The sequence below is a fragment of the Rissa tridactyla genome, chromosome 15, assembly GCF_028500815.1.
Source record: "Rissa tridactyla isolate bRisTri1 chromosome 15, bRisTri1.patW.cur.20221130, whole genome shotgun sequence".
Classification (NCBI taxonomy): domain Eukaryota; kingdom Metazoa; phylum Chordata; class Aves; order Charadriiformes; family Laridae; genus Rissa; species Rissa tridactyla.
This window is the reverse complement of record NC_071480.1, coordinates 8,598,165-8,625,701: the sequence shown is the minus strand read 5'-3', so window position 1 is coordinate 8,625,701 and position 27,537 is coordinate 8,598,165. Positions and strand designations below refer to the sequence as shown.

Here is a 27,537-nt window from a genome sequence, read left to right as displayed (position 1 = left end):
CAGGCTCCTCCCTTGGATGGGAAGGGGACACCAGGGTAGGACATTCTTCTACGGTACGTGACTAACACGAAACTCCCATCTACCTGTTTTTTAACAGGTTTTCCCCGTGAGTAGGGGTACACATGGAGCCTGGTTTCTACAGGCTGGACCAGAGGCATGGATCTTACAAATAGGCTTTGCCATCTTTGAAGGTAAAGCTATCAAATAAAAGCTTTCCTGCCTTTGAGACAATCACGTTGCCTCTATAACGTGCAGACTCCCTCTTGTCTAGAAACAGATGGCTTGAGCTGTTTGAGTTGGGCAGATTCACAAGCTGATAATCATCTCCAGGGAGGCAGGAGCTATTGTCAGAGCCTGCGAGACACACCCCAACTTCAGGCCTTTTTCCTTCTAATTCTCAAAATGTTGCTGAAATTCTCACTACAGGAATGCTGAGCAGAGACATTCCCTTTGTGGGTTCCTGCCCACTAAGCCAGAAGAGGCTCCTGGCTTCTTCCCCGCGGAGGGTGAGCATCTCCAAACACAAGGGGCCTCACCTGGCCAGCAAAAAACAAAAATAAGCTGTGCTGTGCTCTGGTACTGCCGGGAGCCAAGGGGAGGAATATATCCTCTCCCCAGGGACAGCACACGAGTTCAAATGAGAAAGCAAAAGTTCTGCAGAAGGAACAGTTATTTTACACTACGCACGGCTCCGAGACGCGTGTCAGCGCGGCTGCCAATGTAAAAGCACGTGCCCGAGGCACACACGCCTGGTGCAACTGCACAGGGATGGACAGAATCTCTAACAGATTCTCCCCGGCTCAGCAACCCCAAAGGTGTCACGAACCTCAATTAATAATCTACACTGATGTCATTTCTTGGGGAAGGCGAAGGCCATCCAGCCCCTTTAGCAGGAAGGCAGCATTTTTACTGACTCTCTTGTTGCCAGGTCAAGAGAGACCCTGCACCCAGCTCGCTCTGCCTCGGAAACCTGCTCCGACCCAAGCCCAGCTGCAGAGCGTGCGACACGCACCCCCGGGATGTCTCCACAAAAAGCTCCATTCCAGCTGCGATGCACAAAGAAAACCCAGACAGAAGGCAGCGATAAGCCCAGACGCACATGCAGGCTGATGGAGACAGGAGGGGTGACTCTAACACAAGGCCTTACAGCATGAATTTCACTCATTTTAATTCAAGAGGGATTCATCTTGGAAGGAAGCAAGTAAGAGCCGTCTCAGAATGGGGCTGGGGAACCTTGAGCTGGATGGAAAGAGATGGAAGATCAGCACAAGCAAATTCATGGGTGCAAAACCAGGCAGGGTGGCACACCCCTTGGAATACTGTGTTTTCACTGGGATCCAGGATGCCTCGGAGAAGCCTTATGTCAGCAAGTCCCGAGAGGAGGCTGGACAAGCAGTCAAGAATATGATCAAAAATGAGAATTTTTCCAAGTTCCTGTCCTGGGAAGGGACACTCTCTGCTCACTCACCTGCTAGCCAAGCAAGATCGTGAAACAAAGAATAAAGACATATCTCATGCTGACTGGCGCTTTTAAATTCTTCTTCCTTAGCAGAAACGCCAGTCTTAGCTAAGACTTTCTAGTCTTAGCGGTTTCTGAGGCTGTGATATTTCTTGCCTTGTCTCTTCTTGGCAAGCAATCATCCGCAGAAGTAACAGATGATCTAGCAGTAGTCTCGCATCACAGCATGTCAGAAAGGAGGCAGCCCAGTATTTCTAATCACGGCATCACTTCAGAAAGAACAGTCTCCACTTGATCTGTGTAAATATGGTTATTTATTTATTTTGTAAAAGTAAGTCTATTTCTAGTCACACAGGGCTTTGCTCTCCCACTTTAGAGCATCTTCTTTCTCTAGGTCCTCAAACAAAGAAACCATTTTGCTCACCATTGAATTCAGCAGCCCGTAGACCTGCAGCATGAAGAGGAGACAGTCGCAGTGAAAACACAGGAAGAAATGCTGATGACAACTGACAGACGAAGCAATGGTTTCTCACGCAGGGGCACATTAACGTATGGGCACGCACACAACCACATCAAAGCGGCTGCCTGCTAAAAGAGCTTAGCTCTAGTAATAACTTTTCTGGCTACGAAGTGTGTTTAACATTATCTGAGATACAATTAATTCTGCTGATCCCTCAAGAGTCCACGAGCATGCTAAAAGACATCCCAGATAGAAATCCCGCATGTGGCTATGTAATGGCTGGATTTATGTTAACAGATTCCAAGCTGGAATAAAGGACATCTTACTTTCCTTGTATTTCACACTTACCTTGCTACAGAATCACGGTTTGACGGTTTTCCGAGTTCAACAAAAAGCTTACCTCTCCACCTAAGCTTCAACGTAAGCTTACAAAAAAGAATAAAACCAAGAAACAAAGACATAAGCTCTGGTTAAGACTCACTTCAACATAAAGTTTTTCCTGGTATGTCCGAAACAAAACAGGGTCCACCTGCTCTTGAGGAGGTTCTACTCGAACTGCAGTCAGAGCTTCCACGGGCTGCGCTCCCTCTTTCACTTCCAGCAGCGAAGTGGACAATTTCAGCTTTGTCTCATCCTTTAACTTTCTGCTGCTTGGACGTTCCTATTCAGGGACAGAGGAAAAAGAAAAGAGTGACACAGGTCAGAACACCTTTCAGATTGCCATAAGATCCACCTCCCAGAAGCAGCGCTTCTTTTGCGGGGTTGGAAATCAGCACGAACTCAGGATACACAACCTCAGAACAGATCACACTGTCCCCAGCACTTAGTTTTCAATAGGCATCCTAACACACACCTCTTTCCCTGCTGTCTTTGTTGTTCTTTTTTTGCCTTCTTTCTCCTTACTACCAGATGGCCTTCTCTCTTCTTTCCTAGTGGTTATTCTGTCTTCCTTTCCTCCTTTTATGGGTTGCTTTACTTCCACTACAAAAGAAATAATTTCAACTACCCAAAAGCAACATTTTCACATCCAGAAAGACAAGCTCACTGCACTCACACAGTGCAAGTATATTCCTTTTGCAATGTATCTTCCTCGTTTTATAATCTGAGCTGCACACTGCACTGCAAAACAATACCTTGCAGAGTTACTTTGTTTAAAGAAGGAATGCACAGGTCTCAGATGTGTATCAGAACAAGCCCCTGAGACCCGAGCAAGCGAGGGTTTTCTGGGTTAGTCTGTGTGAAAACCATGGCTACATCTAGCTCAATTAAACGGCTTATTTGCGTGGCGTTTTTTTAATGACACCAAACCACAGATCACAATGAGTATCACACAACCCGCCGTTTTTTTTAAAATGCATTTTCTTATAAAAGCTTGGAGGGGGAACTGATGAAATTGCCAATTCAGTTGAAATTCAGCACATTTTCTGGATTTCCAACAGTCCGCAGACACCAGGTGCTGTCTAAAACCACCATTTACCTGTTTCCTCTGGAACACCATCTACATAGACGGTGTTCTCAGGCACGCCAAGCAGGGATCTCAGCCTCATGGAGCGACTCACCAGACCATCGATCGTTTCACGCCAGAGCTGGAGACTGAGGGAAGTATCAGAATCAGAAGGGAGAAGGCACAGCAATTGCCATCTTGTTCTACCCTGTGCCCAGGAGTGAGCAGCTGAGGGCTGCTCTGTCCAACCCAACCAATAAAACAGCCCCCACCATCTAAAAATCTGCGTCGAGGGAAGCTAAATTACTTTCCTCATGTTTGAGCCCTCTGAAGTCTCAACGGTTTGCAAATCAACGAGCTCCTACGGGCCCATAAATATTACAGTGAAACTAGATCTCCTGCTCTTCAACATGACACATGTTGGTAAATCAGCATCGACCTGCTCTCTGTGTTTACCGAGAAGAACCCGCATCCTTCTAATTTGGAAGCAACGAGAAAGCTGTTGATGTGTTTACAGTCTGAGAGCCTGAGCAAAGAACAGTGAGACTGTATGAGGGAGGATACAGTTATCTTGAGTAAAAGGGTACAGAAAATTACCCAAAGGTTTCATAAATATAGACTAGAATAATCTTGCCAGAAATAATCTTGTATACTCCCCAAAATTACATGCATTTAATATTCTAAACTTATCTCCAAAAAAAAAAAAAAAAAAAGGCATTTGGGTCCTAGACAGCTGCTACAATTAAGCTATAAAAAAACCCAGAGTGTAAAGTGACTTCTAGACCTCATATAATTATCTGCAGTCTGAATCACAACAGTTGCAACAGAGCTTGCCAAGGCTGTTGATCCCACGATGCATTTACAAGCTTTATCTCACAAAGGTAACGCACCAGATTTGATGCAAAAGGTCTGTCTGAGTTGGCCTCCGTTTACGACGCAGCTCCAGTGCTGCCTTATTGAGCTGGGCCAGTGCTGCTTCTCGCTGCTCCTCCTTGGGGATGGACTTTATAGCCTGATGGAAGAGAAAACACAGGGTCCGCGGAGTGCTGCTTCTCTGTCTTCGTTCCCAGTCCGTGGACCCGGAGCTCAACCGAGCACACCATCACCTCTCTTCCTGGACACCAGTCTGAAACCTGGTTGCACTGGGCGCTTACACACCCAGACATGGCTTCCTATACAGCCGGGATTTTGCCAAGGTGCACGCACGACCCAAAATTTGGGGAGCAATCCCAGACCCCCCCGTTAGATCGACGGTAAACCCTTTGCAACTTCCCAGGTGTGCTGGGGAACAGGGATTTCAGCGAACTAGAAGGCCCCGAAGTAAAGATTAGTTATGAAAGCGTCAGAGAGATTTCCAAGAGAGCACTACAGAAAAACCGTGCTGACAGAATCCAAACCACTCTTGCTTTAATCTAGGGAGGTCTGTGCTTTATCCCCAGCCTGTCATGAGTGCCCCCTTAGTGCTCTGATGAATAGGAAGGACTCTCCAAGGAGAGGAGCCCTTGGGGAAGCCACAGGAGGCTGCAGAACTAGCCTGCCCCCCGCATTCAGTCGTGGGATGACAGAAAGCTAATGGGGGAAGAGCTTAAAATATCTATTACATTGTGTGGTTCTCTTTTCTTCTTCACACAACAGCCCTCAAAGTCTCTCTTGGGAATCTCTTTACAAGAGCACCGAGGGTGTGGTCAGCAGAGCTGAAGTGCTTTTCTGCGACACACATCGTAAATCATCTCTAACTCACAGCACATTGGAAGCAGACCTTTGGGTGGGCTCACCCTGGGGTAGGCCAGGCTATTTGTAGGGAAAATGAAGACACCGTTGTCACACACCTCTAGCTTGTCACAGCACTAGAGGGAAAAGGGGTGAACACCTGCTTAAAGTCATCCAGGGAGAGGTTCCATCCTGAGGATGCCTCCTCAAGCATGCTCTTCACACCTGGCACCTCTGTGGTGCTGCTCTGAGCAGGGAGAGCCTCCGAGGTTCTCTCCTGGTGCTGAGTGTCCTCCACGGTGCTCTTCTGGCGCGAGGGCACTTTCTCCTCAGAGGCTGAAGGAACAGTCATGTACCATCTCCACAGTTCATGCAGCCGCTTTACCACTTGATGCTGATAATGAAACTGTGATAACGGGGTAAATAGTGAATTGAGCTATGCCTTTCCTCCACAAACCTAATTGCTAAAGCCACCATGGCAGACCATGCCAGCCTCCAGAGACCCAGGGATGCACCAGCCCCACGGGTTTTCCCTCCCCACTCTTTCAGTTGTGCAGCCCATCAAACAGCAAACATCACCTCAGGATTCTTCCAGTGGAACAACTCTTCCTCTGTGACATAGGTATCCACAGGAGATGGAGAGCGCTCTGGGGTCCGGACACGAGGTGGTTGGACAAGATGCTTCTTCAGATACTCTTCTACTACAGCAGCACCTTCTCGAGCAGCCAGGTCAGTCTGAGGCACCACAACAAGCACGTGTGTGAGCTCCCGTTCCATATACGGACACACAAGCAAATTCACACCCACGCTAGTAACCACATGCGTACGTTACATAGGGTTACAAGGACAAGAATAACTGCAAATCCCGCTAAGCAGAGCAATAATTCCAACAGCTTTTCAAATAAACCCCACAAATCCTCCCCCAAACCACACTTTTCAAAGAGTAGTGTAATTTTCAATTTATACCTTAACCGATACCATAGTGTACGACACATAATCCCGTTGCCACTAAGTAATGAAATTCATTACCAACAGAAAATTCAGTCTTTAAAGGACCAGTGTGAACAGTTTAGGAGGCACAATCATGTCTTTATTAACAACATTACAATAGATTGCAGAGTTCTTCCATTTTATTTAGCAAACCTGCTCAAGTATGTACAGATATTCTGTAAATAACTCATCATCTCACTCTCAGCCCTAATTGCGTAGCAATAAAAATACCATGTCATCCCCTCCCATCCTTATCCTCTATTTGCATATTAAGTTCAAAGCTCACAGTTACGCAGTTACATGCTTGGTTACCTCCAGTTTCTCTCTGAGGTCAGCAAATATATCCTCATACACAGCAATTCCCCAAAGGGTCACCTGCAGCAGAGCTCCTCCTAATAACAGAGGATGTGTCCTAAATTCCCAGGACTCACTGAAAATGCCTGCACTCTCCGACTTGAAAATAAAGGAAAATTTCCTAGTTTCCCCGGGCAACAATACACCTGAAATAAGAGAGAAAAATGCATCGGTCTGCAAGAAACCACCTGGTTAACTTGACCCTTCTTTTCCAACCCCACCCCGAGTGTCCTTATCTCTGCATGAGACTCTTTTCCCATAGCTTTGCTGGTTACCACACTTCATCCAGCTATTTTTTTCCTGCCAGATTTACTCCCAGGCACCATGCTACCGAACTGGTGTTATTGCCACCGCACGCTCCTTTGACAGCAAGCTCAGTACTCTCCCTGGCAGATTCTGCCCAGTTGGCACCAGAAGATGATTCACTCCTCGGTATTCCACCCATTTACATTCAGAATAGGGCCAACCTCCACCTTTCCTTCAAGTCCCATGAAAGGGATCTGCCTCGCACACCTCTTTTGGCGTGAGTCAGCTCTGACACCCAGGGTGGCTTCCTAAAGAGAATCACCTAACAGGCTTGTTCTGCCATTAGTCAGACTCAGCATCTCAGAGAACTCCTGAATACGTGCTCTCCGCTCTACATACAAAAGTCTCCGACATCAGCAGCTCTCATACCAGATCTGATATCAAAGTAAAAGCACGGCATCCTTATCCCCTTCGTTTCTCTGGAGGGAATCTTCTGGGGAAGCCTCATCCAGTCATACCAGATGGCAGTTGTGCCATCGTTGCTCACCATCAGGGAGCTTTCAGCTTTCTCACCGACCAAAGTCTCAAAGGTGAGCCGGGCAGCAATGCCAATTTCATCCTACAAGGAAAAGGAAAAAGACAAAGATAACAATTTCTACTCTATCTGGCAGGATTTATCTTGCCTGAAGGCACAGCACAAATAAAGGGATGAGCCTTGGTAGGAGAACTTGTAAGGCAGGTCCAATGAAATGGCCATTATATAGAGAGTGCCTGGGAATCTGAGCTTCACGCCACAGACAGAGCAACCTCTTCTGTTTCTAGATGTCTCCGGAGCAAACGCAGGGATAATCTATTATGCTCAGAATAAATCCCCCATTCTCCGGCCTGGGAGTGACACTCATTGTACAGCTGTGATTCGGGAACTCAAGCAGGCTTAGCTTGACTAAACAATAAAAAACGCACAATTACCCTGCGAGAAGTGGTGCCGTCGATCCAACGAGCAGGCTGGCCACAGAAATCTAAAGATGGACCCACTACTCCTTCTGGAACCACACTGGGGCAGTCCCTTAAGGAATCACTGCTAAAGAAAAGAAGAGCCAGCATTTTTATGGAGCAAAATTCACCTTCAGAGAGGGGAGAACCAGGAGTGATTTACAAGACCCTAGAAGAAATAATCCAACTAATGCTTTTCCACATAGTCATCTCTTTATAGACACAGCCCTGCAGATGCGGTAAACTCCAGCTAGCTACTTGTCACCATCAAGGAGGACAGAACAGCCAGAATATTAAAGAATGATTCCTGCCTAAGAAAGGCTGAGGGTACGGGACTGAATAAGAAGAGGCCCTTGGGTTGCGCCCGTTACAGATGGACAGGACAGAGGGAAAAAAGGCAAACTGATGATGGAAGTGGAAAGCTGGAAAAACACAACCAGATTGAGGTAATTTAGAGTAGAATCCCCACCCTGCCTAATGTAAGCTCTGGAGACACACAGAGGGAAGACTGGTGGAGGGGCCTCAGAAAAATACAACCCCAAAACCAAAACACAACAAAACTTTTCTCTGGTTTTTGCTCCTTAGGCACAAGGCCCTAAGGCACAAGGGAACTGCTTAATTCCTAAATCTGCTGACTTTAGTATTAGAATATGACTTTTATTGTGCCCCAGTGGAGACTCCTGTGCATTCTGGCTAAGGATGGTTAAGGATACCCTTACAGACTGATGATACATACCCAAAAATCTTTATTTCTGCCATGAAGTAAAACTTACAGGGTCACAGATTCTTCAGAAGGGGTGGAAGGTGGAAAAGGCTCTGTTGAGACAGATGTGAAAGGCTGCCCTTTACCAATCACCTCCAGTCCATCCAGATCCTGGACATACATAAAAAGGACCAACTCACAATTTCTCTTTTTATATAGAAAGGAAGTTAAAACACCCGATGAATGTACCAAGGGAGTCAAGTAAAGTGAAGTTGAGATATCTTGCTCCTACAGTGGTTTTTAGAGGTCCCCAATGAATGTCCAAGAGCCACAGGAAGGAACCATTCTGGGTCTCCCAAGATCCTAGATGACTGCATTCCCCACTATAAACAGTGCATGGACGGGAAAAGTCTCCTTCACACACGCTTCTCATCCCCAGAGCCAGGTTTCAGAAAGAAAATGTGAGGTCTGTTCAGTTTTTAAGAGGAGGGGCTACCTGCCTTCAGGAGATTATTTCAGATACGGCTTCCACACAGGTGAAAGCGTTTTTCCTCTGCCCTGAGGCACTAAATCAAAGTTCTACATGAGCATCTAGCAGGTTTTTTTATTGCCTAGGTCTTGGCAGCTGCATGCTCCTCGTTCAGGGTCCTATTCTGAGGTTCTTAGACCACTCCACGCAACACTTAGGGAGGCCAGGCAACTCTTATGGGTGTGTCCCTTTGGAAATGTGGGAACTTCCAAGATAAGCACTGTGGATCCTAAGTTTTAGATTCCTAATGCTTTTTCAGATCCTGTTCTTGGCAATTTTATGTTACTCTACAGCATCTGACAAGAGATGAGAGATGCAAAGAATGTCTTCGCTCCTCTAGTCTTACCGGCTTATAAAAATCTAGCTCCTTTAGGACAGATTTTAGCTCCTGCTGTCGCTCTTTCAGGAAAAGACTCTTATGCCAGGTTAGATGGAAAGGGATCCTCTTTGGAGGCTTCAGACCTGTGGAAATACCCACACAAGAGCTCACTGTCTATATACACACGTGTCTATTAATTTCACTCTCTGCCAAACTTTGGTCTCATGGTGTTTTAAAGAGGAGGTCCAACAGATGACTGGGAAGTAGCTTGTGCTGCAGCTGTTGGAAGGGACAGCTATAACGTGAGCCTCCAGACTCGCTGGAGTCACTGTTTCTTTCTGCCGCTCCCTCCACACTTGTACCCCATTTCTGTGGAATCACCTCTCTGTGACGTTCCCTCACCCATTTCCATCTGGATGCTGCGGGGTTTCCCCACATGAGTGACTGGCTCTGCGTAGCCACATTCTCTCTGAGTCAGTGTCATCGTCAGGCCAGTGACTTCATCTCCAATACGCTCAGGCTGTCTCCAGAATTCACTTCCTCTTCGATAGCCCTAGGGTGGAAAACAAGGCTCACGCTGACGCTTGCAGAGGCATTACGGCTGCCTGTTATTTTCACAGGGAATAGGAGCTAAATAGAAAAAGGGGTCTAACTCTGCTTATACAGATATTTTAAAAGTCTATAAATTATCACTTTCTGCAGAGCAAGCCAAAATTTCTACCAGGTTGCTGTCAAAGACAAAAGAAGAACTTTCTTCTATCTAGTGCCACATGAAGGTTGAGTGATATTAAAATAGTGCCTCACACAAATGCAAATTCTCTGATAGTGCTATAAATGTAAAAAAATAATTTTAACATAGGATACTCCCATAATCCTCCTGACTTACCCATACCCCTTTCTCCATGGCAATCACTAAAATTCAAGCCTTAAGCTATCAGATCTTTCTGTCCCTGGAACAGCAATTGCGGCACGTCCCACTTCCCAGTGCATGACAGCCTTTGGTGATAATCAAGATATGGCATCTCAAGAAACGCAGTTCGTTAGCAAGGAGCCAAAGCACACCACCATTTTCCTCTGACGAGCACGGAGTGCACAGTTCCTGTTTTTATTTTTAAAGTCACTGAAAGCTCTGCTTGCACAGTAGGCTGAAGGACTTAAAGTGGCTTTGATAAATATCTAATGACAGATTTTCAGAGATGTTACTGACTACATTCTGTTACGTTCAGAGATGTTACACCAGCATCTTGACTCTTTCACAAGAACAGAGCAACCACGACGCAGAGGAAGTGGGGCTCTCACCTTTCCAGGAAGCAGGGCAGGGAGACACCGGTCAATGAGGTCACGTTCTTCCTGGATTTGTCTGTAATCCTCCGAGGTGTTCATCAGCAATTCATTCTCTGGCCTCTGAAGAATTTCTATAAAGAAGGAATGTCAGATCATTGATGCTGCACTTCTGGGCACACCCTTTACCTATTGTTCACGTGTAACCCCCTTACACTGTCCCCACCAAATCCACCGTCCTTCCCCCAGTTCACCTCCCCACAGCATCCACGGCCACTAGCACTAGCAGCGTGGGGAGCTCTGAGAACATGCAATGGCAACAGGATTAACCCCGGTCAGCTACGACCATTACAGTTTGTTGTGGTGCCATCAAATTCCCCAACCTGCCCACAGAACGAGGCCTCAGCTTTACTCGCCTCCCAGATGTTTCTCCTGCTTTTTCCTCATTGTCATATGATGGTGCCAGTTCTGGAGAGCTTTGTGCTCTGCTGGTGGGGGCTGGTGAACCTTCTTCACTCCTCCATGTTCCTCTTTTAAAGCTGCTGCAGTAACATCTTGATGAGAAACCTCAATAAGACCTGCTAGCTGAAGAGAGAGGAAGCGTTAAATTAACCTCTCTATGCACACACTGCCACCACAATGAGAATGGGAGAGGGGAGGAGAAAAGAATTCTTCAGATTGACAGTACTTTTACCTGATAACTCTGAAGAGGAACAAAAACAGGGACACACTTTGAAACAATGGAAGGATTTATCTGAGTAATCAGACTTGAGCAACGGCACTGCTGCAACACCAGCACTTCCCTTGCCAGCCTGACGCCATCAGCAGAAGCACGTATGGAAGAGGAAGCCTCTGTAATTCTTCCCTCCATGACGTCCCTCTCCTGCACGCAGGAATTCAAAACCTGTTGGTGCAGTTTCTCTGAAGGCAAACCCTCCCCGCAGAGTGCGAGAGGTTGGGAAAACCACACCTCGGGCCTGACCTGATCCTGATAGGTGCTGAAAACCATTGAAAGGTACTGCGGGCACCGCTCTCCACCTCTGGAAAAGTGCCGTGCAGCAACATTTTCGTAACTTTACAAACCAACCTGAGCGTTTCCTCTGGCCAAGGCTTCCTCCTTGAATTCCTTGAGACTTCCCAAAATGTGATGGGGCAGAATCTTTTCACAGCCATCACCAAACAGTTCTGGTCCTACAACACACACACAAAAAAATAACCCCAACCCCAGCGCCAGGTCACTAAAGCTAGGCTTAGCAAAACCAAAACCCCAAGATAAGGTATGAAGTTTAACCTTACCAGAAAAAGTCAGCGGTTCCCTGGGTGCCTTTGGGAAAGCAGGGTATGCCACAAAGAGATCTGTTACCTTCTTTGTCTCTTTGGATCGATATTTTCGAACGAGGTATTCCTTCCTAACCGGAATTCTCCCAGCATCATGGGGAGGGTGTGGAACATGGAGCTGCAGAAAATAAACAGTCACAATGCAATTAGGTACGGACTGACTCACCTTCGTTCCTTCTGAGCCTTCTAGGATACACAGAGAAGTCATATCAGTACACGCTGTTCCTCCCCCTAAGAGGCACGTTACACGGACGTGGAGATACCAGCATAGTTACTGTCTTACTTTCTGGACTCTGCTTTACAACTGGGGCAGAGAAAAGAGAGTTTTAAATCACTTTCCCAATACCTTTCTGCTGTGTTGTTTGGTGTCAAATGCTTCTACTCCCACAGTCTGGCTCCAGTTTTAGAAGGGATGCCGTGATAGTTACTAAAGAACTTATAAGTCTTATTAGACCAGAAAGACGGAAACATAATTTTGAAGAGGCAGATGACTTAGCCTTCCATTTGAAAAAACTGTGTAAGGATTCATAATCCTTTACTTTTAGCAACTGAGCCTGATGATCTGATAAAACGATCTGATCATAAAAAGCAAGACAGACAAAATGGAATGAGAACGGAACTCCAAGAGTGGGGTTTGGTTTAAGTAAATGGACCGCACCCTCTGGTAAACACACAAAATAGAGTGTCAGTTAAGGCAGCTGTTTCTATCAGTAAAAATACATACTTTCTCGAGGTCTTCCACCTTAATTGCAAGCGCCTGGATGTCATCTCCTTGCAGAACACATGAAACAGGTGTAGGCTCTTCTGCAATTGTTAAGGAGGACAGTTCACGTGTCTTCTCCTTCTTGCCTGAAAAACAGATGAAGAGACCTCCTCTTCAGCCTCCCAAGGAAACCCCATCTTCCTCGTTCAGCCTGGTCAGTCATATCCAGCTGAACTATGTTTTGCATTGTGTTTGTTTGGGGTTTTTTTAAGGTTGCGCAGAACAGTTAAATCCAGCACCTCTTATAATTGGAAAAAATCAAACTCTGAGAAGCTACGAGGACCAAAGTGGGTCACTGGGATTCAACTGTCTCACACTTTTTTCTAGAGGAGAGACCAGGGATAAGATAAATACAGCCTGTGCTCTGTGCAGGCAGACGAGCAAATTCCTGGAAAGTTCCCTGCTCCAGCTGCGACCCCGAACACACAATCCCCCGGCACAGCCACGCCACGCTCGCCCAGCGCCACACAGGGAGCGAGCCATTGGAGTTTCAGAAGCTCCTAATTAGCAAAAAAACCCTCATAAATAGCAGAACTCCTGCGGAGCTGGGCGCAGGGCAGCGCTCCCCAGCACAGGCCGCCACCGGGCAGGGCAAGCTGAGGGAATCCCACCGGGGATTTGTTTCCCCCCGTAGCCTTAACCTGCAAGACCCTACAGCCGGGACCGGCTCCTCGGCACCGGGGGAGCCTCTCCAGGGAAAAAAATAAAATAATAGAATAAGAAGAAAAAAGGGGGGCGAGGGGTGTCACTGGGTGGGGAAGGGGCTGCTTATGGTGGCTTCGGTGCGGGGCTCGGGAGCAAGGCCCCGGCCGCGATGAGGGCACAAGCCAGGCCCGGGGCTCGGCCGCCCGTACCGGGGGTACCGGGCCGGGAATTGGGCCACACCTGGAAGGTGGGCACCGGTCCGGACCCCGCGTTGGGCCGCACCGGGGGGTGCCGGTCCGGGCATTGGGCCGTACCGGGGAGCTCCGAGCCGTGGCTGCCGCCGGTCCGGGCCGTGCCGGGCCTCCCGCAGCCTCGCCGCATCCCGCCGGCCCGCTCCGCGCCCGGCCGCCATGGCAACGGCGCCCGCGCACCACAGAGAGAAAGCCTCCCGCGCCGCCTAGAGGGGCTCCTCCCGCCGACACTCTATGGCACCGCTTCCGGAGGGCGGGCCGACAACCGCCCGACGTACGCACGCCTCGCGCATGCGCAGCGCGGCAGCGGCCCGGCCGGGCCTCCAGCACCGGGCACCCCCGGGCAGCCGCCCCCCACCGCTCTCAGCCAGTGCACTGCTCTCGTCTTTTATTCTCCACTGCCGTCGCTTACAGCCCCCGCCATCTCCGGCGCGGCCTCCCCACCGTCCCCCGTCGGTCCTCTCCTCGGTGTCCCGGGGTGCGCCGTGGCGGGCGGCCGGGCCCAGCCGCGCTGCAGCTGGCAGAGCAGGCCGGGCAGCAGGGAGTCCAGCAGGGCCAGGCCCTCCCGCCGGCACCGCAGGCCGCTGGGGGAAAAGCGGCGGCTGAGCCCCGGCTCCGCACCGGAGAACCGCCCCCCGCCCCCGCCGCGGCCCGCTGGGGCTCACCCGCCATCCAGCACCAGCCAGCCCTGCTGCTGCAGCTCCGCCGCCTCCCCCGGCGCCCCGAACACGGCCTCCAGGCTGAGGTGGGGGGAGAAGCGCCCCCAGCGCTGTGCGCCCGGGGACGGTCATCGTTACCGGCAGGTCATTGTTACTGGCGGGTCGTTACCGAACAGTCGTTAATGGCGGGGTTGGTGTCGTTTCCCCCACGCTGCTCCTCACCTCGTGTGTGACACCCTCGTCTGTGCGCAGCCCCAGGGCCAGCACCTCCTCCAGCCTGCAGGCACGGTGAGAGCTGGGGGGCAGCCCGGCAGGGGAGGGGGCACGGGGACACGCACACGCACAGCCCCCTACTCACTGCTCCAGCGGGCTCAGCACCACCCGCCGCCTGGTGCCGTGGCCCCGGGTCTGCACCTCCCGCATCCAGGCGTCCGGCTCCAGCGTCTGGACACGGGCCTCCCGGCTGCAACCACCTTCACCCCACGGCACGAAGCGCCCATGCGCCCCTACAGTGGCGGGGGGGGACAATAATGGGGTGCAGGGGGCACACATGGCCGTGCACACACCTCCCTGTCACGCCGGCTTACCCGGCCCCACACCGATGTACTGCTCAGCCCGCCAGTAGGAGAGGTTGTGGGTGCTGAGGGCGCCCTGGGTGAGAACGGGGTGTGGTGTAAGGGGGGGGCTGAGCCCACTGGGGGGGGTGGCGTTGCATAGGGGAGGGGTGACACCCCACCTTCCTTGCAAAATTGGAGACCTCATAGTGTCGGAAGCCAGCAGCCACCAGCATGGTACAGGCGGTCTGGTACATGTCGGCCAGGAGGTCCTGGGGGGGTGCGGGCAGGTTCCCCCCCGAGACCTGCGCCGCCAGTGCTGTGCCCCGCTCCAGCGTCAGCTGGTACAGAGAGACGTGGTCGTCGCAGAGCCCCAGCGCCGCCTCCAGCCCCCGGGCCCAGGCGCTCTGGCTCTGCCCTGGCAGCCCGAAGATGAGGTCAATGGAGGTTCGGCCGGGGAAGAGCCCCCGCGCCACCTCCACGGCCCCCCGCGCCTCCGCCGCCGTGTGCTCCCGGCCCAGCAGCTGCAGCTCGGCATCATCCAGCGACTGCGAAGGGAGCACAGTGGCAGGGGGAGACACAGGCGGGGCTGTGGGACGGACGGGACAGAGCCCCTCTCACCTGGACGCCGATGGAGAGGCGGTTGATGCCAGCCGCCCTGAATCCATCGAGGCGCGGGGGGCTGGCGGAGCTGGGGTTGGCCTCCAGTGTGACCTCGGCGCCGGCGGGCAGGTGGGCAGTCCCTGCAATGGCCTCCAGCACCGCCGCCACGGTGCAGGGGCTGGCCAGGCTGGGGGTGCCCCCGCCGAAGAAGACGGAGGTGACGCTGTGAGGCAGATAGTGGGGAGGATGCAGGTGGGCACCAAAGGGTTCCCCCCGAGCCCCTCCCCATGAGCACCCACCTCTGCACCTGGCTGAGGCGGAGCAGGGTGCGAGCCTCCCGCACCAGGCAGGCGCGCATGGCCGCCTCATCCACCGCCGGCACCACGTACTTGTTGAAGTTGCAGTAGGAGCAGCGCTTGCGGCAGTAGGGCCACTGCGGGCACAGGGTGCCGTGGGGGACGGCCACGTCCCCACCCCTCAGCACTCCATTTCGGGATGGGGAGGACAGCCCCAGCCCCGTGCACAGGCCCCAGCACTCCCCACCTGCCCTAGGGGCACGAGGTGTGTGCCCCACGGGTGCCACCCTTCATGTGCACAGCTTGGGGACCCCCCAGCATCCCCCATGCGTGCCCCATGACTTGCGCAAGGCTGGGATGCCCCCCCCCCACGCCTGCAAGCCGCGGGGTCCCCATGCACCCACGCGTGTGTGAGCCCCAAGGTCCCACATTCACCCCACGATGTGTGCAAACCCCGGAGCCCCATGTGTGCCCCCCCGTGTGCAAGCCTGGGGCCCCCATGCACACCCCCACGTGTGCAAATCCCTGGATTCCTCCTCGCTGCGTGCAAGCACCTGTGTCCCCTTGCTCACCCCCCGGTGTGCAAGCCCAGGGTCCATCCCCCCCTCCCACGTGTGCAAGGCCGGGGATCCCCCTGCCCCCCCGCACCGTGCGGAAGCCCAGGGTCCCCGTGCACCCCCGACGTGTGCAAGTCCCTGGGTCCCACGTGTGCCCCCCACGTGTGCAAGTCCCGGGGTCCCTCCCCCCACGTGTGCAGTCATGGTGTCCCCACGCCCCCATTCCCTTGTGCAAGCCCGGGGTCCCCGTGACCTCCCGTGTGCAAGACCAGGATTCCCGTCCGCCCCCTCCGCCTGCAAGTCCCTGGGTCCCGTGTGTGCCCCCCCGCCGTGTGCGAGCCCGACGCCCCCGTGCCCCCCCCATGCACAGCCCCGGTGTCCCCCGCTCACGTGCACGTAGACGGCGGCCGTGGCGGGGGCGGCCGGTTGCGGGACGGTCCCGGGGGCCGGTTCCGAGGCAGGACCCGCTCCCGGACCCCGTCCCGGGCCGCCCCAGCCGGGCCGCGCCGCAGCCATCGCCGCCGCCGCCGGCCGCCACCCCAGCGCCGCCATCGGGCCCCGGCACCGCCCCGAGGCGGGCACTGAGCCCCGGCACCGCCGCCCTGTCGCCCCCCGCCGGTGCGGAGGGCGGGGGGTGGGGGCAGAGCCGTTTGCTCCCGGCCGGGGTTGTGCGGGGCACGATGGCAGCTGGGGGCGGCGGGGCCGGTGTCCGCCCGCGGGGCCGTCCCGGCCACGCGACGAGGCTCGGGCACCCCCCCCGGGACGTGTCCCCGCTCCCCCCGGGGCCGGAGGAGGGTTTCCCGGTTCAGGGGCTGCTCAGCCCTTTCTGCGAGCGAGCCATGGCCCGACTTCACGCAGGGTTGTGCAAACCCAGCCCTAACGGTCCCAGGCATTTTCTTTCTTAATTTGCGCTATTAATAGACACGGAGAAGTGAGAAATGCCTGTGACAAAGGCTGTGGCCGCAGATTCCTGTTTCCAGGCCAGGAGTGAGTAGTTCAGAGTAACCCATCCCTGACGTAACCCCCCATCCCTGGGAAGACACCCCCGGACACCGGGAGTTTCCCATCTGGCAGCAAGGGCTATAAGAGCGGGGCCAGGGCACGGGGAAGGGCAGAAGCCCTAGAGCTCTGCCTGCAGCCCCATGCACCCACCGAGGCCATGCTGCCAGCCACAAGGGTCATCTTTTCCTCTCCTGTGAGTATTTGCAGATGGAGCTGCGACGTCCCAGGGGGTGGGATGCCTATAGGACACCTCAGGAGGTGGCCTGGGCGGCAAGGGCTGGATGTGCCCCTGGGAAAGGGATGGGGATGGCAGGGGAAGCTTCCCGGGCACCCCGGCTCTGCTGGGGCTCAGACCCAGCACCGCTCCTGGGAGCTGTGGCAGCAGTGATGGGGTGACGGGGGCCAGTACCTGCCCTGTGCTGGCTGTGACCAGTGCTCGCTGTGTTTCTCAGCAGGTTGTCCACCCACACAAGCCAGGGCTGACCCCACCTTCATTTCTTACCAGCAACCCCCCAATGACGGTGAGTACACAGGGCGCTCCGGGGTCTGTGCAAAGGGTGGAGGTATCGGACGGGAACCAGAGGAGAAGCTCCTCTTGCTGCAAGCCTGTCCCACACCTGGGCCAATGCTGTGGGAAGCAAAGGAAGGTAAAGTGTCCTTCCCTAGACATCAGACCTAGAGCTGCACTGTGTCCCTCAGTCACTGTAATGGAGGTAACAGTTCGTCTTCTGGGAACGAAGGTTCATAAGGGTCCTAAAAGCAGGGCAGGGAGGAGACCCGAGGGTTGCTTGGGGTGGGCAGAGGTGAAGCCGGAGACAGCAGTCCCAGGAGCAGTTTGGGAACGGTGGAGGAACTCGCAGCAGAGACATCGAGGGGAAGGGTCTGACACGAACCATCCCATTTGATTCTCTTCCAGAAAGCAGACATGAAGACCGGGCTTGTTGTCCGTTCGGTCTGCTTCCATGGGTAGAGCCCACAGTCCAGCTGGGAGATCCGGGATCAAGATCTCACCGACGCTTGACCTCCCTCCTCATTGCACCGTTTCCCCCAGCCACCGGAGGACGCCCCAGCGCGGAGGCGGGGGCCCAGCCACCAGCCCTGCTTAGGAAGGAAGGAGACGGGCGGGAGGTCGGTGAGAGTTATCTGCATCCCAGCTGGGGTGGGAGACTGCTGCCGGGAAGGAAGAGGAGCTCTGCTCTTCCACTTCTTGGCGTGGTGTTTCATGGTTGGGAGATACCAACTCCCGTAAAACGCTGTCCCGGATATGTTCTGCTTCACACTGCCGCTGGGACAGGAACTTTGGTATTTCTGCTAAATCTTTACTGTCTTGTCCAAAACAATAAAATAAATGATGCCAAGTCTACCTTGGAGAAGTTTCTTTGGGGGTAAAAAGGCCTGGGGAGGTGTGGGAACAGAGCAAGCTTTTCCAGCCGGCTTTCGGGAGCCCCTTCCCATGCAAAGACTCATTTTCTAAAGCCCCTGCCCCTCATTTCAAGTTCATCAACTGGGTTATGTGACCTGGGAGTCCCAGCAACAACCAAGCAGAGGAGGCATTCACCTACCTTTGGAAGCCAGGCCAGGCTGTTATGACTTAAAATATCAGTAAAATATCTACCAGCATCTGTTCAGGCCCGCAAAGTCCTCTGAAATGGCTGCAGCCAAATTACTCAGAGATGCAAGATTTTAAAGCCTTCATAAGGTCTTTCAGTAACAGGAGAGAACTCCAGAAATAAGCATCCTTTCCTCACACCGCAGTATTTCTGTTGGCAAAGAAACAAACCCAACTGGGGAAAAAAAGGAGCTCTGTTTTATTAACTAGAAGTGCCATCAGCCTGATGTCGGGAAGAGAAGGTCTCCACTGCGCAGCCCAAGGCACAGGTGAAAAGCTGACGCAAAGCTGGCTGAAGTGGGGCTGATTTATCCTGTTTTTTCGCTCTGCCTTCCCAAGCTCAGAGCTGAAGGTGCTTCTCCATCTGCTCCCTTAACTTGTATTTCTGAATCTGGAATAAAGTGCAGAGAGGAGGAGGAGGAGAGACTCAGACGGGAGATGGGACAGGAGGCTCCTGCTCTGCCCCAGCCCCTCTTACCTTGCCTGAGACGGTGAGCGGGTATTGACTCACAAACACAACGTAACGTGGGATCTTGAAATGGGAGATCTGGGAAGAGAAAACCAAGCACTACACAACCTGCCAGAATAGCGTAGCCAGCCCAGCTGGCACTACCCACTGGGTGTACTGGTCTGTCAGGGACTGAACTACTGGGCAGAGTGGGAGACCCACCTTCCCTTTGCAGAAAGCTTTAATCTCTTCCTCGGTGCAGTTCTGCCCAGCCCTCACTCGGATGCAGGCGCAGATCTCTTCTCCCATCCGCGAATCCTTCACACCAACCACCTGGTTGGGACAGACAGATGGTGTGACCCCTGGGGATATCCTTCTCCTCCCACAGGGTATGTCTGCTGGCCCACAGCGCGAGCCCTGACCCACGCCACGGGATGCTGGAGTGGTGGCGTGGGACTGCGTGCAGGTAGCCTAGGCTGCCTGACCATCCCACCAGTGCTTTCTACACGACATGGAACCCTCCTGGAAGGACTTCCCCACCAGAGGAAAGGCGGCAGAGCAGGCTGGGTGCCCAGACACCAGCGTCTTCCTTTGGTTTTGCAAAATCACTGGAGCGAGGGCTGAGTCAGACCAGCCGGGCAGCAGCTCACCATAGCTGCAACGTGGACCTGTCATCCCTCTGTGTGCCTCTGCTTCCCCCAAAAATGGGGCAACAGGTTTCACGACCAGCAGGGAGACATGGGAGGCTGCTTCAAGTGCTTTGGGATCTCCCGATGAAACAGCAGGAGAGGGATGAAGTGGAATTAACGGATTACTTGAAACCCTTATAATGGCAAGTCTTAGCGAACCATTGCCCGTGACACCAGGAGACGGGCTTCCCAAGCCTGATCTCTCTCTAAAGTTTGCTCACACCATTTCACAAGAGTCCTACTGTCATTCCCCGCCTTGAACCAGTATATCGAAATCCTACAGACACGTTGATCCTTTTGAGTCCAGAGCAGTGACATAAAGCCCTAGAAACTACATAAACAGGGCTGGTTTGCAACCCATCTGCACTGGGGCTGTTCCAGGGAGAGATGCTAGCCTGGCACAGGCACAACACTGACTAAATAACCGGTTTATTTATGGGGAAACTTGTCTGGCACAAAACCTGGAGGAGAACAATCCCGGCAGATTGGGAGCAGCTGCTCAATGCTGCAAATCATCGCTGTCTTGTGAAGGGGTGAAACCAAGTCTGACTCCTCACCTCCAGGGACTTGCTGGAGGAGTCTTTTTAGATTTAGGAGTTTAGTAATTAATTATCAGTAAAAGCTTTTCCTTCCAGACTGCTTTCCAAGTAAGAATTTCAGAGAGCTATGAAAGTGGACAGGCAGTTTAACAACTGAAGAAGAATGACAGTCACTACTTTGCAGACGTGAAGCTGGTGCATGAGGGGATTGTCCGAACCGATGTGCCCCATGCCAGGAGCTCTGCCTGCCCCTTCCATGCCATGAGCCTTTCTCTCCCGCTTGCCAACCAGTATTACACAAAGGGAGATGCTGAAAACACAGGAAGACAACCAGGTTCCAAGGAGCAGTCCCAGCAGCTTTGTGTACAGGTTTCCCACCACAGGAACCATGGCTGCTTGCTCACCTCACCTCCCCCTGCTCACCTGGACCTCCTCAACCTTGGGATGGGTGTGGAGAAACTGCTCGAGTTCCGCTGGGTAGATGTTCTCTCCTCCTCGAATAATCATGTCCTTGCAACGGCCTATAATTTTGCAGTAGCCGTGTTCATCCAGGCTTGCAAGGTCCCTGCAACAACACCACACTCCTAGTCCTGTCCCAGCTGGGTGGAAGAACGGCTGATGCTCCCACCCAGCCTGGTCTGGAGGCCAGGTCAGGGTATCCGGAGGGTAACGGCTGAGACGCCACCTGAACACATGGATGAAATCAGAGAGCTCCTGATACAGACACTGCCACCGGCAGCATCCACACAAACATCAGGGCTCGGGGGGGAGGCGATTCCTGCCCTTGCTGTGTACCCCCACAGCACCTCCACCGCACCCGTAGCGAGGTGACCATCCCCGCCTCCAGGGGCACTGGGCACCGAGGGCTCTGTGCTAAAAGCTGTTCCGAACTTTCACAGAGAGATCGGAGGGCTAAATTGGGCCAGTTTCCCCTACTTTGGAAATCTCAGCCAAGGTGCTCCTGTACATACCTGTCCCCATCCAGCAGGACAGACCGGGAGGAGCAGGGCTGTTTCCAGACTCACCCCGTCTTGTACCACTTCTCAGCAGTGAGCACTTCTCTCGTCTTGGCAGGGTCGTCCCAGTAGCCCAGCATGACGCAGTAGCCGCGGATCTGAAGCTCCCCAGGAGTGTTCAGAGGCACAGGCTGCCCTGTTTCTGGATCCTCAATTTTTGCCTGCAATTCAAGAGAAGAAGGGCTTAGGAGGGGACGTCTGAGCCAAACATGATGGCCTGCCCCGACTCCAGCACGAAACAGGGAGGACTGTCCGAAGTCTGCTGCAGGCAGAGGACCTGGAGCAGGTGGGGAGGGTCATGGTCACCTCCGTGTGGGGGAAGATGCATCCCACTGTCTCAGTTTTTCTGGTGATGCTGTCATTGGGGAATCCCATGAAGGTGACAGGGCTGTTTTCTGTGGTCCCATAGGCAACCTGCAACACAAGAGAAGATACGTGCCTAGAGGGGAAAAAGGACTGTACAGCTCCAGGCATGGGAAAGGTGAAGCTATTGATAAGCACGGGGGAGACTGGGGCAGGAGGAGGATGTTCTCACAAGTCACTCAGGTGACAAGCAAGCATTCGGCTCTCCTGGCCCATGGATGAAGCTCTCCAGACACTCCTGCCAGAGTCCTGGAGAGCCAGGAGCTAAAGCAGCACTGCACCTGCCTGCCCTGGCCTTCCTCACCTCCATCGCTGTGCTCCAGACCCCCACCACTCACAACACTTTGGGTGTCCTGTACTTTTCACACCCCAACTACTTGTCTTGGAGGACCCCAGGGTTCACCCTCCTCTTTTTTAACCTATGTCTCTCCAAGCCCTGTCCTGTTGACTCCCTACCATCTCTGCCAGACACTGATGTTGCCTTGGTGCCCTTACAGCCATCTACGCAAGGTGCTGAGTTCATCTTCTACAGCTCAGAGCACATCGGACATCGCTTTGGAAAAAGCCTGGAGCCAGCAGTGGGCTCCTGTGGGAGACTGCATGTCCCGTAGCATGGCCGCTTGCTCCACATCCTTTTGTGCAGACATCAGCTCCTGTAACCCTTGGAAAGGCATCACGAGGCTGCATGATGCCCGGCGCAGCTGCACTTACAGACCGAAAGCCTCACAGCAGGACAAAAGCTTCTCGCTGCTAAACCTCCCTCACCGCTAATCCCAACGGCAGGCTCTGAGTCACCTCAGCTGAAGGTCACTTCTCCTCGGAGGAAAATTCCAGCTCTTTATGCACAACTCAGTGGCCTGCCGAGACAGCAGGAGCCGGGCAGGAGCTGCTGTGGGCAGCTCTGAGCTGCACCAACAGCACCATTGCTGGAATTGTTGCTTCACCTCCAGCTCTTGGGAGCTGTGTTTCAGCGGTGGGACATGCTGAGCCACTGCTCTGGTCTCTCTAACCCGCTCAGGACATCGTGTGTCATCAGGCAGGGTTCCTCTCCCACCCGCTAATGTCACTGATGGCTGCTTCGCTGGCAGAGCACGGCTGGGAAAGGGCTGATGCTGTTTGCTCCTTTCTCCTCCACATCTCCAGACTGACACATGAGCAGCTCTGGCCCACCGAATTGCAACAGGGCCCCACCATCTTCCTACAGCCTTGGCACCCACACCTGGGTCGTGCCTTCAGAGCAAATGCCCAGGGCTCCACCGCTGGCTGCACGGTCAGGGCTTCTGCATGGTGCTCACCGAACTCCAAGCACTGCGCCCAAAATTAACAAGGGACTTTGCAAAGGACTGTGATGAGGCATCCTGAAAAAACGTGCGTGTATCCCAAATGAGCTATATGTAATACCAGTGGGAGCACTTGGCGCTTTCTGCTGCTTGGGGCTCCTGAAGGATCTCACGTTGGGCACAGTCTGTCGTAACGGCTGATGCTCTTGTTTGACTGCACCAGGGTCAGCGTGAATCAGAGCTGGAGATTTGCGGGAGCCTCCTCTTAGCCAGGAATTTGGAGGAGATCGTCTCCAGGATGCTGCAGGGACCATCTGGTGCAAACTGCTCTGCTAGGAGCCAGGCGTCCCACAGGGAGCGCCTGTAAATAGGCTTCTCCTACCAGACACAATGATAGCTTCCCAGCCGGGGTGGAAACCTACAGCGTCTAATGCTCAGACAGGATTTCTCTCCCACCCACTAATACGAGTCCTGTGGCTGGATCAAATGACTGACGAGAGACAAATCCAAGATCTTAAACACTTATTAAAAATCCCGGCGCCTTTGTTTTTTTGTTTTACTCCGCTGGATGAATTGCAGTGTTGGTCCCAGGATCCCAGCCAAGCCCTGAGTCAACCCTTTCTGCCTCTCCGGGTCGCTCCAGCAGTTTAATTGGACACAGCAGCAGGCAGCTCCCTGGCAGGACGATGCTGCGGGTGCTGTGGCTCCCCAGGCTCCTCTAGATGCCTGGCAGCGTGCCGTGTACCCCAAGCACCGGCTGTCCGTGCCTTGGCCGGGAGCTTGTCCCTATAAACACCCTCACACCCTCAGTAACGGGCTTGCCGACTCGGCCCAGAGAACAACGCAGGTCTGAACCTCCAGCCTTCAATCTGCTCCTGATAGCTGCCTTCCCCTCCAAGCCTGCCCACACCGCTCTCTGCAGCCAGACACCAGGATGTTGCTCCTGACCTTCCCAAGATAGCATGTCTCTCCTGGGATAGTGTTTTCCCCACCTACGTGCCCGAAGCAGTGGCTGGAGCAAGCCCTTGTTCCAGTGCTGCTGTCCTTCCCGTCCCCCATCTGACGCGTGGAGCATCCTCCAACGCCTCCATCGTCCCAGCCCAGCCACGGCTCGTGATGCACGAGATGAAACAACGCTTCCACAAAACGCCATGTACCAATTTAAGCTTGGAGATATCCACGAAGATTCATAGTTTTCAAGACCCAAAGGGACACTTAACATCATCTAGCCTTGTCATCTGTCATCATAATTCAGTCCAGAAAACCTCACCCAATAATTTCTGCATCAGCTCCATAATTTCCACTGGAGCTATATCTTGTGTCAAAGCAAAGCTTTTCAGAAGCCAGGAGTCCAGCTCGGACCCTTGGCTTTGAGAGGAGCTACAAGAATGCAGAATATAATTGACTGTAAAGCTTTTTTTTACTGTGAGGACCACAAGCGACCCCCCCAACTCCCAGCACGCAGATCAGTCCTTCCTTCAACAATGACAAGGACAGCTCTAAAACAAACTGCCACCTAACTGACTCCTACCGACAAGAGATTCATTCTTTGTGAACCCTAAGCCTCTGTCTAAAATGGGAATAAAAAGAACATCTTAGCAGAACTGTGTTTTTTAAAGCACATTTCAAAAACATTTCCTGCTAGCGCTGTTTAAACACTGGCCACTGCGGAACAGGCAAAACAGCCTGAAGAAGGAAGCGTCTAAAAATTAAAAATAAAGTAAAAACAATCAGACTCCAGTCTCTTTAGTAAACATTTGGGAGGCAGACTGATCTGGTGGGGAGAGCGGAGACTCTGAAGACCCTGGGTTTTTCCCAACCGTGCTGCTTATTTACTGCAAAACTTGGAATGAGTCACATCAGCCCTCTGCTTCTCAGTTTTCCCCAGCGTTCAGCGGCAATAAAAACACCCACTTCCCTCTGCGTTCAACTGCTGCTGAAAGGCTGCGATGAAAAGGCTGGCTTCATGATGACCAGTATCCCGAGTGGGGTTATACTGGGTGGGACTGGAGCAGAAGGTCCGGGCTGCAGGAGGGCATGAGATCCTTGGAGGAAACCCCCCCTTGGACCTGAATGATGCTCAGGGAGGATCTTGGCGCCCTCGTCACCACCCTCTGGTTATGCCACGCTGGAGGATGATGGCAGGGCTTGAACCACCAAACTAAAACCTACAGAAACTGAGCTTCGCTGAAGACAATATTGGCCTCGGAAAAAAGCAGTAAATTGACCATGAAATAATAGGGATTTTCAGACTTCAAAGAGGGCGTAATGAACAACAGAAAGCAGACTGGCAACCTGAGAGATGTGCTAAGGGACCTCTAAGAGGCCCTTTGAACCCCTCTCAGTGTAACATGCCGGATGGATCCAATTATCCCTAAGCCCGTGCTGAGTGTGTTGCCTGCCTCAGATATCTCCACCAAAGTCAACCCCAGCCCTTCCCTTCACAGCCAGCTCCAAATTGTTCTCAACTGAGCAACGAACTTCCCTCATTCAGCTGCTCTCTACCAACATCACCCTGAGTTTTGCTGTCCTCTGGTGACATGTGTCTCCTTGCTTTGGAGCTACCCCAAATTGTATTGGAATATTCCTGAACCTCCAGGTCAACTTCGCTGCTGAAAAAAAAAACAACCCAACTTCTGATCATGTCCAGCCTATGTCATACCGAGATTTCATTTCCTTCCCCAGCAACAGTACCATCTTTGTGTCAAAAACGTCAGGACACAAACAAGCAGGTCTTGTAGGACAAACCTCCAAGGGTGGCCACCCTGTTGGCATTTCTCCCCACCCGGAGAGCTGCCAGACAGTCCCAGTTTGGATGGGGCTTTAAAAAAGTTCCCAAAAACATCCCACGGTGCCCAAAGCACCGTCTTTGTGTTGTAGCATGCAATGGCTTTGCCTCAAGAGGAGACCACTGCAAAAATGGCAACCCAGCTTGCCCGGGCCAGAAGGCTGCCGCTGAGAATTAACCTCCTGTTATTGTACAGGCAGGACAAGCTGCTCCTCGCGGTCTGGAGTTAAAGCTGCCTCTCTTCTTTTCAGGCTGAGCAGAAGTCTTGAGGCTTGCAAGTATTTCCCCAGTCCTGCCAGCATGTCAGAAGCACTGCCCGGTGGCAACCAGCAAAGGCGTGTGCAGTTACTTGCTGGTTTATCCACAGCTCAATAAAAGGTCTTCGGTATGTCATTAACTCCATCCTCCCTGGTGCTGGGTGCCAAGGCAGTTAGGAAAAGTGCAATTAAAAGGAAAAAGTGTGGAAACGTGCAGAAACAAAGTGTCTTGCAAAGGTAGAAAACCACTGGCTTGTGGGTATCAGAATGCTCAAAGCTGCTGGAGAAGGAAACTCGGCAAAACCTAGGGGCAAAGGTAACATCCCCACCGATTTGGAGAGCTCAGCTCCCACCAAAGACATGGCTGGAAGTCCAGGATCTTGTTGCTTCCACGCTGCATTTTATGTGTTCTCACAGCACCTTCCTGTAGTAGCTTCTGCAGCTACTGAAACTACCTACCCATCAGGTCTTCTCCAAGAATGAGGTGGGATAGGGAAGTCTCACTTTGGCCAAGGACAAGCAGGGAAGTTGTCACTCTGTGGAGCCAATTTTCCATTTTGAGAATGGTGAGGACTCCTGCCTGGGGAACATTTGGGAAAGTGTAAAGTCTTGCATGGATCAGTTGTGTCCTGCAAGGGAAGAAAGCTCCACTCTTCTTCAGAGCCTGCGAGAGCTGCAGACAGGACAGCAGCCCTGGGCAGAGCAGCGGGCTCCTGGGGGGTGCCCGGTGCCTCACAGGGTGGACACGGCAGGGCTGGGGAGAGGCAGCAAGGGCTGGGTGAGCTTCAGGGGAGAGGCCAAGAGCATCATGCAGCAGCTGCTGGGATCAGACAGAAGGGAAGGGTGGGTGGACATCAATGGAGAGCCAAACTGGAAAAGTATCAATGGGTGGAGGCCATGCTACAGTGGAAGAAAACCATCAGAAGGAAGGAGGTGTACCCACCACCACCTCCTCCTCCAGCTCAACACGCAGCCTGGGCCCCACAGTGAAGGGTACCCTTCAAGCATGTCAAATGGAAACGATAATTTGGTCTGAGGTCAGAGCCCCAGATGCCACTGTCGCTGATGAGATACTTGCGCATCACTGAAAGCTGGGGATTTCTCACGTACTGCTTGGAAGAGGGGAGACCCTGGAGACCTTCTGGGGCTCCCCATACCCACCCACCAGGGCTCCTCAAACACTGCCTGCAGGTTGCTCCGCACTTGGGACGACCTCTCCGGGACACTGCAGAGCTTGCACCTTCTCCTACCCTGCTCAGCACCCAGTGCAGGGCCTCAGTTCCCCAAGGGCTGGTGCTGTGTGGGCTGTACATGGGGACAGCACGTGTACCCCAGGGCACCCCCCAAAGCTGCCCGAGCCCTCACTGCCAGCCTGGACCCCAAGCTACGCCG

General features: G+C 53.1%; 2 protein-coding genes and 1 long non-coding RNA gene across 8 annotated transcripts in view; 1 reads left to right on the top strand and 2 right to left on the bottom strand.

The window, feature by feature from the left end:
* Positions 1-954: 954 nt before the first annotated feature.
* Positions 955-16,709, bottom strand: RSAD1 (radical S-adenosyl methionine domain containing 1). 5 transcript variants are annotated; one of them, XM_054221482.1, is made up of 28 exons: positions 16,545-16,709; positions 15,601-15,734; positions 15,320-15,524; positions 14,881-15,246; positions 14,732-14,795; positions 14,559-14,650; positions 14,367-14,421; positions 14,151-14,254; positions 13,898-14,069; positions 12,551-12,675; positions 11,785-11,944; positions 11,576-11,679; positions 11,183-11,392; positions 10,905-11,073; positions 10,507-10,622; positions 9,610-9,760; positions 9,235-9,350; positions 8,430-8,530; positions 7,633-7,744; positions 7,093-7,282; positions 6,376-6,563; positions 5,653-5,808; positions 5,234-5,479; positions 4,254-4,375; positions 3,397-3,512; positions 2,773-2,900; positions 2,401-2,580; positions 1,591-1,907 (listed from the first exon to the last, which is right to left on the bottom strand). In XM_054221482.1, exons 1-28 carry the CDS (start codon positions 16,704-16,706, stop codon positions 1,803-1,805), a joined length of 4,149 nt encoding a protein of 1,382 aa, XP_054077457.1. In that variant the 5' UTR covers positions 16,707-16,709; the 3' UTR covers positions 1,591-1,802. The 5 variants fall into 5 exon arrangements, 4 of the variants coding, with proteins under 4 accessions (XP_054077459.1, XP_054077457.1, XP_054077458.1 ...); XM_054221483.1 differs by lacking the exons at positions 1,591-1,907; positions 2,773-2,900 and having other exon boundaries at positions 2,409-2,580; XM_054221484.1 differs by lacking the exons at positions 9,235-9,350; positions 9,610-9,760; positions 10,507-10,622; ... (12 more) ...; positions 15,601-15,734; positions 16,545-16,709 and having other exon boundaries at positions 955-1,907; positions 2,767-2,900; positions 7,633-7,741; positions 8,393-8,500.
* Positions 16,710-16,847: 138 nt separating this feature from the next.
* On the top strand, positions 16,848-18,503 carry LOC128917866 (uncharacterized). 2 transcript variants are annotated; one of them, XR_008469396.1, is made up of 3 exons: positions 16,848-17,349; positions 17,612-17,677; positions 18,073-18,503. It is a non-coding gene; the product is annotated as an uncharacterized LOC128917866 (long non-coding RNA). The 2 variants fall into 2 exon arrangements; XR_008469395.1 differs by having other exon boundaries at positions 17,609-17,677.
* A 57-nt stretch (positions 18,504-18,560) lies between these two features.
* ACSF2 (acyl-CoA synthetase family member 2) overlaps positions 18,561-27,537 on the bottom strand; it is a 38,186-nt gene continuing 29,209 nt past the window's right edge. Inside the window, exons 11-16 of the mRNA XM_054221492.1 lie at positions 21,764-21,871; positions 21,467-21,618; positions 20,865-21,006; positions 19,436-19,546; positions 19,244-19,312; positions 18,561-19,156 (exon numbers count right to left, since the gene is read on the bottom strand). Of these exons, the coding sequence (XP_054077467.1) occupies positions 19,106-19,156; positions 19,244-19,312; positions 19,436-19,546; positions 20,865-21,006; positions 21,467-21,618; positions 21,764-21,871 (633 nt within the window). The 3' untranslated portion in view covers positions 18,561-19,105. The remainder of the gene's footprint in view (positions 19,157-19,243; positions 19,313-19,435; positions 19,547-20,864; positions 21,007-21,466; positions 21,619-21,763; positions 21,872-27,537) is intronic.